Genomic DNA, 14,168 nt, shown 5'->3' with positions numbered 1-14,168 from the left:
CTATTCATCTGAGAGGAAGTTGGATTTGAGGAGAGAAGGACAACAGGTGCAGGGATAGAGGGAACGCGCTATGGATAATATAGATTATTAATGAACTTTTGGAGAGCTCTTGATCTGCCCCGGGCCTGTTTGGGGCTCCATATGTTGCCTTGGACAGTTCATCTGCAGCAGACCTCAGGTGGCTCACTTGTTCAACCGAATGCAACTGTGCCTGGGCTACAGCAACACAAGCAAACACAAAGAGAGCGAAATAGTCCGCAGGAACCAAATCTGTACAAGAAAGCCAAACTAACAGACGGAGTAGTCCAATTATTTAAATCCTCTGAATGTAAACATATTCTGCTGATTGAGTCGACAAGATATTTTGAGTATTAGGTAAATATCTTGATTATAATCAAATTTCAGGAAGAGGCCTGTCATAATTGTGCCCGATCAGTGTGCCACATGATTATTCTTTGGCTCACAGCCCACTGCTTATTAAAAGCTGCCACTTGTGGTTTACACGGCAAAAAGTTTGGTCGTTATTTTGTGCAACAACCACACACACAGTTAAACCGACTCTGCCACTTACTTCCCTCCCTCGCTACTTCAATGTAATGCAAAATGAAGCGGCATCAAAAAGATGTGTAAATTAGATCTGGCTTCCAGGACACTATCTGGCTGCCAGGAAGCATCCGTAAATATTTATTGCTGAACATCAGTGAAGTGTGTGACGGTGCGGATGTCTGCCAGGAAGAGTGTGTGCTCACGTGTCCAGCTGTGCAGTACTCAACATACATCCAGCACTGGTCGGGAGATGCTTCGTAATTCATGGCCTTATTCTTCAACTAAACAACTCAACACCAACTAATGTCTCATAACTGCTGTATACTAAAGTCCATTACTCTCCACAATCCTTCCTACACTTACATCTAAACTATTCCACACCTCTAAAAGGCACATTTAAATCTGCATCTATTTTGTAGTGCAATACAGTCCACTGACCATCGTGATTCCTGCACCATTGCAGGTGAGGACTTGTCCTCTCATTATATCTCAACATGCTGCGTGTGATTCTGTGTAATATGCAATATTTGGGCTATGAGAACAAATACTTGTGTTTGTGTTCTATGTCTGTAATTTGAGTGAAGTGATTCCTATGCAATCCGATTAACGATTGGAATGAGCAGCTATATAAAGAGTATTTACAGCTTCAAATTATGCCGTAACGTACCGATATATAAAAACCCTGGTCCTGCAAAGATGATATCCAGACTGTGAAGAATAAATGTAGAAAAGCTGAAAGTTAATGCGAGGCTGATGAACTGCAACTCTCCCACAATATTACTGTGTGAAATATCAGGAAGCAGTTCAGGAAGCAAAAGCGGCTTATTAATCTGACCTCATTTTGAAGATCCATCCTAACTCTAGGGTGCTTTTCAAGATTATTGACTTACTTGTTAACCTCCCTTCTTAGTCACTGTAATAAAGCCTCACTTAATAACTGTGTTCAGGTTAAGTTTTTAATATTCTTTTACAAAAAGCAGCTTTTGGACTTGGGCCAAACTGTCACTGTTAATGTTTTGCCTGCGATGAGGTGTTTGTAAGTCTCCCAGAGAAGGCAGTGGCATGAAACCTACCTGTCCCCGTCCGTATTACAAAATGTTCAGCAACCTTTATGTTATCTATTATTTATAGCACTCTTGCCACTGGTTTAATTTTTCTTCTTCTAAATATGCAGTTTGTCTCAGCGAAGGTTTTTTACCTGGTTCTTGTCCTATTATTTGCAACAATACCCTTCATCTTCAGTAGAACAATATTGCATGATTCTGCTTGGACGTATCGAAAACAAACTGAAATAGAAAGGTGCACCCAGTAGAGGCTGTGAGGTACTCAGTGGAATGGTAGTTCCTTTAGCCGTTAGCTGATAGTAAAATATACTGTCCAAATCAACAAAAGTGTGCAAACTGTATTCCCCCACTGTGTCTCTGGGCACAGTGTTGCGGCTCGGGGTCGGTGATGCACTCTGCTGTATTATCACAAATGGTCCCTAACGGCCGGTGGGCGGTTAAAAGGAGTGAGTAAGGCGTCAGCAGGAAGAAAATGGAAGTATAAAACAGGCACTAAAAGGTGTGAGTCACCGCAACCACGGGTCCTTGAGCATGTAGCCATTACTGGCCACCCAAAATATTTTGCAGTTTGCCGTGGCAGAGTCCGAGATTGATACCATGGACAGACACAGAGGTGCACACTCACTGATGCACGCACACATGCGACCGATTGCATGAATCTCCTGGCGGAGATAATATAATAATTGTCACTGATATGCTGATGACACATCTATATCTAGGTGTGGGGAATTCTAACTGTAGCCATTACCAAGAATAGCCTTGACAAGCATACACAGTGTCAGAAGGTAATTACCCCAATTCTGAAATAATCGTTTTGGCCTACTATCTCAATTTCATTGCTTCACCGTGAAGATGACACTGTCTCCTAATGCAAAGTGACTAATTTCACACTCATTTTAATTGTCAGGAACAGCTTAAGAGAGCTGTTCAAAATATTAACTCATGCAAGAGAAACATTTTAATCCATAAGTAATCACAAAATAGTCATCCATGCTGGAGTTGGTTTTTATTTAGCTAAAAAAAAACCCACCTGCAATACAGTGTCCGGTTTTTCACTTTTACACTGATTGGCTGTCCTTTTTAGAACTGAAAGTTTCCTCAACTGTATCATTTTCACACTCTACTGAAGTCAATTGAGAGGTAGATTTTGAACGTGCCTGAAAATGTTCACCAATCGAATCATTACAGTATTCCTTAAAGCTACTCATATGTATTTGCATTTAATCAATTGTTTCTTTCTTTTGTTTATTTTATTAATATGCCTTATTTAAGTATTTTTTCTCTTTCTGATAGTTTATCTGTTTTATTTTTCAGCAGTTTTTGGACCAATCCAGGACTTTAATACCAGTTAATATTACAGTCAACATATGGCCAGAAAAGGTTCTCCAATGGGATAACGAGTTTCATTTCTTCTTCAATGCAGCATGATGTTCATTTTGCGAATGATGTCCCATTTAGAGTAAAATAGGGTAAATAAAAAGGCATGGTATGCTTTAGGGTGTGGTTACCTTGTTATTAACAGGGAGCTGTCCACAAACCAATGGGTGAAGTCAAGGTGAGTACGTCCACAGTTTATGGTTCATGTTAGTCTTTTTTCCCTCAACTATACCGGTAGCTACAATAAGCAAATGGAAATTCTATGTGGAATGCAACCATTACCCCGTCAATGCATAATACAATAACTCTGGAAACTAAGCAAAGATGGAAACTTATGCCTACATTATCATTTTATGCTGTGCTTGTACTATATCTGTCTTGTATCTCTATTTCCATTATTCCACAACTTCAGTTTCAAATTTCAATCAGACAGCATCATATTTATGTATATATATATATATATATATATATATATATATATATATATAGTACAATGTCTGCTCAGCATACATTCAAGGTATACAGTAATCATATCTTTATAAGACTGTGAATTTAAACACTATCTTTCTGAAGAAAAGTTTGTGTGAATAGCGGAGGGGAATGGATATTGAGTGAAAGTGACAGATACAGAGTATGCAGCTGTGCGTTGTAAGGTGGCGGATGCTGACTGTTGGATTCTTTTGTGTAGCAAGAATGTATGTGAGACTGTGGACTGTTGATGCGCTTTGAAAAGAGTCACTGTGGTAAATATATGACTTTGTTCTTCAACCACTTAATGGGAATATAGAACCTGTGAATCTCAATAGAGCTATTTGTTCAAGGTGTAACCCGTCACCTAAGAATAGGGTCTGTTAATTGCAGTAGTTGTATGCTATATTGGATAGTGTGAAGAGGAGGCAACTTTAGAATGGGGAACCTGTGTGGGTTGATAAGTGTCAAACTACTATTTAATTAGTTATGAGCAAATTAATTCAGAGTTGTTTGGACACGATAAACACTTTTAGTTTGGTGTTTTGTTACATAGGAATAGGCCATATTTATCAGGTGTTGTTAAATTAGAAGGATTATTCTTCGACCCTATAAGCCCCACACTTAGCAAAGCAAATGATAATCACAAGTCATGTAGAACAAATTCCTTACTCCCTGTTAATACACAGTGAATAGGGGGTTATTAAGGGAAACTTCTTAGTTGAAGTAGAATAAGGTCGTGCAGAATAAGGTATTAACAGTGCTTTATAAGATTAATGAAGAGCCAATATGGTACTAATATGCATGCTAATAAGCATCTCATGGTAAACATGTACCTTAATATGAAGTGTTGCCACATAATACACTGTATTCACACATACTGCAGGGTAGTAGAGAGGATATGAAGAAATTCTGGTATATCTCGTGTATATGTTTTTGTCTGAAATGTATGAGGTTTTTTTCCAAACATAAAAGAGACGAAGACATTCAGTACTGAATACATAAAAAAGGCATACACCCTCCAGTGGCCGTATGCATGTGGAATGGAAAACTTTAAAGGTAGGCATAGGCAGCGTCTGCCTCTATGCAGGCCGGAAAACACGATCAAAAACAGTTCACAGATCTTTGTTGTAAGCTATATGCTATATCCCATTTAATTGAAAGTGGGACCTGGGAGCTGGCAAAGACATCCAAGTGATGTCCACATTGATTGTGAAATTGTTCACAACTACGTTGAAATACACTAAATTCAGTTGATAGAGCATGTGGAACTGTATTACTTACAGGCATAGTCTGTCCACCATGCAGGCTGTTGATGGCGGCCTGCGCTTCTGCGTGGCTGGAGAACTTGACAAAGGCGCAGCCTGTATACACAGAAAAAGAGAAACAGAGAGGAAGGGCACAACATCAGGGAAGGGCCTTGAATATGGGTGGGGGGGGGGAGAAACACCATTCATTACTGTTGTTTTCATGTTATCTGGTTTGTAAATATATTCTGCCATGTGTGTGTTAGCGCATAACTCTGAATAAATCAGTCTAATTGTAGTGAAAGCATTAGCTTCGTGGAACATCCTATCCCTCGCCCATTTCTTATTCCACCCCCTCCACTTTGGAGCATGGAGCCAAGGCATTTACGATCCTGAGTTGTTTGTGATTATTAATCTGTTTAATATTTACACATTGTGATTTGTGTGCAGTCACTCATAAAAGAGATTATGATGACAAAGGCATAGTGTTATAATCTGCCAATCTAACCAAATCTTTGCTCGCACATAATTTCAGATGGAGGGGGGCTTTGCTCAAGGGGCATTGAAATCATCTTAAATCTGTTGTGTAGTTAACGCACAAAAGGAAAAGTCGACATCAAAAGTTGGCCGCAAGACAAGGGAACGGGTGTCTGCAGCAGTGTTCTGGAGCATCATTGCATTCACGTTTCAAATGATTGAATGATTCAAGTAGATAATAATAACCCACAATATGTTTTTTTTAGAAGGTTATATTTTAACCACATGATAAAATAGTGTATCAGTGTGTAGTTAAGGACGGGCACTAAACTTCTACAGCATTAAGAGAAGTGAAATACAGTGGAACTGAACTGTGGTCGTCTTTGAAAAACCATTAAATTAAACAGGAGCTATTTCTCTCAGCTTTATGGTCGTCATAGGCTGCTCAAGGTATTCTGTTATGTCCTATTATTATCCTTGCCTGCAGGTAGTGTTAAGTCAAAAGATACCTAATTAACAAACTCGTGGATTAATTCTGCCCCCTTTTCATTCATCGAGTAGCACCAGCGTCTTATAACCAGACGGGCTGTTTCTGAGTTCAATCCCTGGTTTCTTAAGAACTGCTAATATTTTAAATGGTTACGTATGTTCATATGCATTTATCCATTCACAAAGGAGTCTTGATGATTCATTTAAATTGCAAACACTGATAGGTCGGCTCAGGGGATGTTCGACCCATTCTCTTCTACGTCTCAGGAGTCAGCTTTGCTTCACAGACAAACAACTTCATCATTTCCTGACAAAATCTAAAAAAGATTGAACTGAGGGGACATGCAGTATGTGCACAATCAATGGAAGACAATTTCCACCTTTACCCGAGGCTCTCCTTCTACATTCCATCCACACAATAAACGCGAAGCAGTTGAAACCGTTGTGTGCAGAAATATGGAGAGTTGTAAAGGCCATGTGTTTCCTGTACTGTCAAATGTCCTCAAAGCTCTATAGATCTACAGAGGCAAACCGCAAGTCTGTCTTTGAGGGAACAAATGCATTTATCCTTTTGTAGTTGAAATAATAAGGGGCAGTTTGTTCTTGCAAAGGCCTTATTGTTTTGTAAGGCAAGATAACTTGCTGCTGGTTTACTGACAAGACTATCAGATTATGTGCCAGAATCCCAGTGACCCCAGCAGCTCAGCCCGACCACAAAGACCCTGAAAACGGCAGGGCTTGGCGCACACCATCAAAGGCAAAGTCATGTTAAACATGCAATGTCCTTAAATGTCCCCTCCAAATAAAACAACAACAAAACAATGCTTTAGCCACGCTTTTCCTGACCTAGAAAAAAACCGTTAAGGGACTCACAGCACAACATTTCAGAACATTTGAAGGTCTGCCTCATAAATTATTGAGCACATTTAAGTTTTTGAATTTGATGTCTCAGAATGAGTTTGAGGGGAAAGGGAAAAAGAGAGATTGTATTGCTTTCAAGCCAGAGGATCTGCACAGCCTTTTGAATTCCCGGGGTAATAATATGTATGCATGAATTCCATCCCGCTGGATGGGTGACATTTATAACACAACTTAATTACAGACCTAAAAGCCATCTCTCTATTTTTCCTGACAATTCAGGGCTCTATTCAACTCTGGCAGCAAGTGTTGCACTTTGAAAGTACTTTGAGGAGCAGCACCATAGAGAGATGGATGTTAAACTTCTCGGCCTTTTTATTGGGTGAAGAGGGGTGGTGAAAAGCTTCTGAGTAGCATAAATTTACATCAACAGGGGACAAAGCCTCCATCATGGAACAGATAGCACTGTCAATTTCAAGGTCTGTCTCATTCAAATTACAGGAACCTCATCCCAAGCGAGGCGGCTGGCAAAATAATTTGCCGTAACATCCCGTAATGATTGCGTGGGACTGTTGCACAGTGAGTGATAGTACCAGATACCTATATATGAGACCTTTGTCTGGGGGTAGCATTCATAGTCAACCATGCTCTACAGTTTCCATTTTATGGCAGTGAAAACTTGAAGAAGATGTAACGATCAAGACGGTGATAATGGAGACAAATACCAACACAGGAAACGTATGGTATGTGGAGAGAGAAGAAAGAGAGATGAGGTGCAAGGTGCAGGAGGGTGAAAACGAGTGAAAGCGCGAAAAAACTAGCTTCTGTCTGACACAGCAGCATCGCGCATATTTAATTGTACGTGCTGTCAATCAGCTTGAGGCGTCTGAGCAGACAGGAAGAGAGGGAGCTGGAGAGGGAGGGAGAGACGGCAAAAGAGGAAACAAGCCAGGGAGAAAGAAAGGGAGTGGGCCGGTGGGGCGACACAGAGCAATAGACCCGGGATTAACAGTGAGAGGAACAGATGTAGACACAGATAGGAGTGTGTGGTTCAGTACAGCCAGCCTTTCTCTTTGATATAGTCGGAAGGCTTGCACATTATCAACACCTCTACCTTGCCTCCCCCCCCCCCCCCCCCCCATCCTTTCACACATCCAGACGCTTCACGTAGGAGAATAAATCACACTCAACAGAGAGAAAGGAAGGTTCCAAGCAATATCACTGGCGTTATCGCTCAAATTATGGCTTTGAGACACAAACCCATCAAAGGACGGTGGGGGTGCCTCTCGCGCTCTCAGAACAATCCCACCTGCATCGCACATTTCACAGCCATCTTTAATTTGACTATGTTTTACGAACTAAATAGCACATACGCCACAGACATGAAAGCATAAGCTGTTACTGAATGCAGGCAAATCTGCCGCACAGTGAGTGACAGCAGCAAAACCCAGAGCCTGGCTGCTTTATTTACAGGACATTATCGTCCAATGATGTCTGTGGGGAGGGATGACGGGAATGTGGGGAACAAACATGATTACACCCCTCCGCTTTTCAGATAACAGGAAGAGGAGGAGGAGGAGAGGGATGCGCTGAAAGACGAGGTGTTGTGTGATGTTTTTGTTGAGTACAAGCCCAGGGTGAGAGGAGCTGCCGTAATGAAGGGACAACATCAGAAGAAGTTCGGGAAAGAAAAAAAGGGAAGAGGAAGAAGAGTGAAAACAAAAAGGGAAGGGAAATATAGAGTGGGGAAGGGGAGGTGTCGGAGCACTGTGACAATGAAGTATGAAAGAAATGCTCGCGAGACACAAGAGTTGGTGAAAAAAACTGAACAGCTGAAGGGGAGGATAAGTTATTCAGAAGAGCAGAGTGGATCGCAGACGATGGCAATGGGTGCAGAGAAGGTGAAGCACGGTTTTAAAACTGTAAAGAGCAGAAAGAGGAAGAAAGACAGCACACGTACGCACAGACAGACAGAGGGATTAAGAGGGACAGACAGGGGAACGAAATAGTGGGAGGTGTGTGGGCTCTGACCCTTACTGGCCCCATCAGGCCCTCGCAGGACGGTGCACTCCTCGATCTGGCCGAAGGTCTCGAACAGCCGCCGGACGTCGTCCTCGCTCTGCTGCTTGCCAAGCATTCCGACAAACAGCTTCCTGTCTTCTGGATAGGAAGAGAGGAAGGGGAAGGGGGAAGGAGGGTGGAAGAAAGGAGATAACAGACAAATGCTACAGCTGATGGTACCGTTCTGCTGAGCTGAGAGGAACTTGTGCAACTCAAACCCCCCTTTTATCAGCAGTCTGCTGTGTTGAGCCTATGATGCTGCTGCTGCTGCTGCTGCTGTTGTTATTGTTGTTGATCTCACTGACGTGTGGTGTGCCACCCCACCCTGGTATGAGGGAGATGTATTCTTATTTCCAGTGAGCTATTCAAGTCTGCCACGGTGGTGTTTGATACAGATGATGTTTGGAGCTGGCTTTCAGGTAAAGGTAGAAAGAGAGCGCGGATATTTTGCACAGGTAGACAAACTGTTAGATTGTCTGGATGCTTCAGTCACAGAGTTGAAAGAGAACATGGAACAAGAACATGGTGTGACATTTTCTCACCAAAGGAGCAGGAATTATAATAAGCAACGGTAAACTCCACAGCACAATCTATCCCATGATAAACTTGGGAAAAGAAAAAATAAATAAAAAGTGTCCCATTGAAGAGTATCCGCTCCACTTTCTGCTGACAGGATGTAAAATATGTTGTATGGAGACAAATTTAAACTCTATTTTCTTCAGTATGAATGACTAAAGACAGGGAACAAATCATTTTGGAAAATGAGTCAAGTCGAATTAAAAAATGAACATGATTCTGAGCATTGCCCAATGTTGGCCTCCCAGAAGTAACAGATGAAGCTTTTCAGTGTAACAATGTTTGTGGATGATTATCAGCGTAAGGTTTGCAGATTTGTGTTTTTTAACTCCAACAAATACAAAAGTAAATTAAGCTAGATTCACAATTCAAATAAATGATGTATCGTCCGACTATGTTGCGTACACGCTGCATCTTTTTTTATAACTTCATACAAGTTGAAGAGTAAATGAGATTTTTTTTTACCACAATAACCGTGACTACGGCCTGATGCTTTCACAGGCTAGTGATGGAGAAGAGCGGTTGCAGAAACCATTTCAACACGTGTAAGTTTCAGAGCTATAAGGTTTAGTTCTAATGCCTTGGAACAAAAGAATGGCAAAGCATTACACTGGGTCGTTTATATTGTCATATTTGAACCCCTGACTAAATATTTCGGGGAAATCTGTGATTTGTTTAGCTGGTTTACTTTCCACTATTATGAATAGATAACCTCAGATCTACTTCTTAATGGTCAATTATTGGCCACTAATTCTATATCATAAGTTAAGTCCACTTAAAAACAATGCTAGGTACGCATCATAGAAACATCAGGGCTATATTCCTACTATCAAACTGACTTATTTTGTAAACTTTATCAGTGGGAAAAGGTCAGTCTAAATGTAAGCTGAATCTGGTGTGATTTAACATCTGGAATGATGTTGAGCACTGGCTTCTCCTTATTAAGTTTGAAAGGCAGCTCCACCTACACCAATATCTTCACTGCCACTGCATGTCAGAGTTGATCCTGACCTCCAGAGGGAGGCACTCCTGCTCAGATGTATGGACCCTATACTGCTACATTTTGGCCAGCCAGAAAGCTGGATTTTTCTAATTAATCTTCCCAGTGCCCTGGCATTACACAGTGCATTCATCTTCTTTACATCTTTGACATTATGCATCCCCTATTCCGCTGTGTTGTGGAATGAAATGGCTACTAGCAAGTACCCATCGCCAGAACTGATGGAAAGTGGCAGGAAGAGTAAAAAGAGTTTATTGGAAATGACACTGTTGATCTTCAGTGTGAGTCATTTGACTGGTTAGAGGCGGGCGAGGAGCGGCGGGCGAGAGCATCACCTGGGTCTCGACAGATGTGAAGCCTCCTGTACCTGCCAGGCACCATTAGACGCAGCTGTTCTAAAAATAAAGCACCAGCGCTTCCTTTTTGCAGCGGGGAAATCGGATCCTGTTCCTTTCCTGTAAAGTTCAAATGAGACACGTGCCCGCTACCCGCTTGGCCACACAAATGAGCACCTGAATAATCAATAAAGGCCACGCTGCATGGTCTCTACTGCTGGTGTTGTAGCGGGTGGTGTCAGTTCATGTTCCTGTAGTCACAGCGAGATTTCTCAAACCCACCAGCTGAGCCGAGTACGACTGCTCATTACCATCCCTCCACCCCTCGGAGCTCCGGGGTTGGAAGTAAGCAAGAACCCTGAGGTGATCGCCACAGAGACACTTATACCATCAACTGGGATTTAGCAAATACCGACATGGAGGACAGACATCTAGCTGGAAATTGGGCAACAGTGGAGGAGCTGCGTAGCTGTAAAGTCGGCCCTGAACAGGTGTGGGAGAGAAATGAGCCTGACCCCTGTCCATGGCAGCAAAGGTGAAACATGAAATGAGGCAACAGCCCGTCCAGAGCACACATGACTTTGCCTTGCTGTCCCTCCATCTTTCAGATTTACACCGAGGCGTCACTGTTACAACTTAAATGGGCAGAGTGCAGTTTTACAGGCCTCCTGCAGTGGGTTAATGTTTTGGGACAAAAGTCTCATCTCGGTCCTGGCCCGAGGAGATCTAATGGCGGTTTTACAAGGCTAATTAACAAGCCATGAGTGAAGTAATGAACTTTCCAAATGTGCTGGCAAACGCAAAAATAAATTACACCCCAGTGAAGGCATTAAAGGAAGTGTGAGTGTACTTGGGAGCCTTCCTTTGGGATAGCCACGGTGAGAAAATGAATTTGGAGCTGCTATCTTTTCATTGCCTGACCTAAGAGTGTCTCAGTCGGCCCACTGCATGCGCTGGCCAGAGTATAGATTGCTATTAATTAGTCCACTTTGCACCTGTCTCCAAAGCAGCTCTAATTGGATTTTGCGTGTTCTCTCTCGTCGCTTATGGCCCACTCGCAAGCTTTGAATTGGCATTTTATGAATATGAATAAATATATTGTCATGCACCCTCTGCACGACGGCGGCGTGACTCCACATTGTTATCCATTAAAAGTGGGGAGAAAAAGAATAATCTTCTGAAGTACAGTCATGTGTTTGCATTAATAGGGGTGAGGACCTTCATATGGAACTGTCTGAGGATACAGAAGTATGACAGGACTCATTGAGCCGACTGTTTGACCTCTTGGTACTTATCTCTCATTGAGAGGGGCTCGTCTTATCCCACTAACAGAGCTGAGCCACACAGCTCGAGAACATTTGAGCTCCACAGCACTTCTCTGCCCTACTCTGAAGAGACCTTTTGTAATCTGCTCTTTCAAAACCTTGCCACTACTTTAAAATGATAACGTGCGTGCACGTGTGTGTTGCAGTCATGACGCCTGGCCAGATTATTTTGATGATTTTTTTGCATCGTTGCATCTTCAATCACCATTAATTAATCCTGGAACCTTTCTAACTACATTTAACTATAATTAGCAGGTTCAAGTATACATAAGGCTTTACATGAGTTTGAGTGTATATGGAAGATATTTTTATTATATGTACAGTACTGGATATTTGTAAAGCGAATGTGTGCAAAGACATACGGTTTTATTATTGTCAGGCCTTTGCCAGTGCGCACACACTTCTTCTCATACACAAAGTAATTCACACGTCCTTTTTTTGTGTTTCCACATCTTCTGACTGAAGGTGGGAGCAATTGTGTGGAAAATGGTTCCATGTCAGTCTACAGCCATGTCCAAACTGAGGTGGCATGTGGACAGCCCCAGTTTATGAATGCAAATAAAAAAAAGGAGATCAAAAAAGTTATCAAAACACTACTGACATCTGACAATTGCTTGTCTCAGGAAGCCTTTTCATTTCAGCGCCCGGTATATTAAAAATTAATGGATTTTGCACAGACGCCATATGCTGTCAAGATTGATGCTTCTCTCCCTGGAATAAAGTGCTACTTGTGTTGTAGGCTGCAGTATATGCATATAGAGTGTGCTTTTCCTTTCCTCCCATCTCCTTTTGTCTCTCTATTGCCCTCCCTGTATCTTTCTCTTTACCCTTTTAAATCCCTCACCCTGTTCTTCCTCTCCAGGCAAATTGCTGTGAAGTCTACTTTTCAAAAGTTTCTGCTTTTGTTTGGCAATAATGTGAATATTTTCTTTAAATAATTACTCTCCTGCTAGTGTGTCATGGTAAATATATATATGTATTTTATTTTCACGATTTTATTACATTGTTGCCCCCTGGTAGCAGTCAGGGAAGCTTGGTAGTAGTAAGTGTTCAGAAAGCATGGACAGCTGCATCTGAAGATAAATGATGCCTGCTAGGCCGCTGGGTGCATTTCAAATGCAGAGTAATGTTCCAGGCAGCACAACAGAGAAGTTGTGCTTCTTCTGGTCTCATTAGAAAAGCCTGACGCTGGTGCGCGACTGCCTGGGAGGCCTGCCACCAGACACGCTCGCACATGTAGGCATACAGACCGGGTGTACAGTACGGCTTCTTACTATTGAGTGAGACATTATTTTTCACCATCTTCTGTATGTGGCAGTTGTGTAAAAGCAGGAGTCTGTTTGGAATCAAACGGTGCCATTTGGTTTTAGAACAGGCTTTTGAAGATAGTGAGCGTTATACATTATTAAGAGAGGACATTTCTTTTTGTTATCGAGCATTGTTATAACTCTTATATTCTCGAGTTAATAGTCCTGTGGCCATGCGACTTTCGCATCCTCAGCAGTTTTTCATGTTAAACTTCTGTGAACAGAAGACATTGCTCCACCACTTTAGATTCCCCTTAGTGATAAATATGTTGTTGTTTTTTTTATTTAAAACAAGTTTTATTTCTTGCCATATTAAAATTATTGCATATGAATTTGGGGGGTTATTTTGACTTAACAGAAGAGGCAAAGAGGGGTTTGTCAGTTTATTTGGCAAATATGGTGATGCTGCAAAGTGAATATGGGACAATTACTTGCATTAATGGCAACAAAAAATACAACTGGAGGACAAATGGAAGACAAAAGACAAAAAAAAGAGTTTATGATGTAACATACAATATGCCTACAACCTTTCCTTAGGATGGGAATCAGCCCATATTGCTGCTGTTGGTGATCTTGTGTGCTACTGTTTTGTTTATTTATTTATTTTTTTCCTACTTAGTAAATGTAATACAATTCTATTCAGTGTATATATTGTGCATTTGTATTACTTTGTTTTCTTACATTGAATAGGTCCTGCTCTGTTATTTTATTATATTGTATATATTGTGCATTTGTATTACTTTGTTTTCTTACATTTAATAGGTCCTCCTCTGTTATTTTATTATATTGTATATACTGTGCATTTTCCATACCCAATATTTTATTTTATTGTGTAACCCTGTTTGTTGCTGCCACAGACAAATTTCCCCTTGGGGATGAATAAAGTACATTTCTATTCTATTCTATTCTTCATATGAGGTCATTTCTCCCACTACAGTAGTTCAAAGAATTTTTAGAAGAAGTTTTATTGATTTGTTTGAGCCTATGTTAACAAAGTGGGTCTGGTGGATCGTGGGATAACGTTTCAAGATAGCAGTT

The 14,168-nt window shown here is 41.3% G+C and overlaps 1 protein-coding gene across 1 annotated transcript in view; it reads right to left on the bottom strand.

Moving 5' to 3' along the window:
• celf6 (CUGBP Elav-like family member 6) overlaps nucleotides 1-14,168 on the bottom strand; it is a gene marked incomplete at its 5' end in the record, with an annotated part of 128,240 nt that overhangs the window by 23,503 nt on the left and 90,569 nt on the right. Inside the window, 2 exons of the mRNA XM_079293024.1 lie at nucleotides 4,740-4,819; nucleotides 8,558-8,686. Of these exons, the coding sequence (XP_079149150.1) occupies nucleotides 4,740-4,819; nucleotides 8,558-8,686 (209 nt within the window). The remainder of the gene's footprint in view (nucleotides 1-4,739; nucleotides 4,820-8,557; nucleotides 8,687-14,168) is intronic.

This window comes from Melanostigma gelatinosum, assembly GCF_949748355.1.
Source record: "Melanostigma gelatinosum genome assembly, chromosome: 2".
NCBI lineage: Eukaryota > Metazoa > Chordata > Actinopteri > Perciformes > Zoarcidae > Melanostigma > Melanostigma gelatinosum.
Note: the sequence above shows the minus strand (reverse complement) of the source record. Positions and strands in the feature narration are given on the sequence as shown.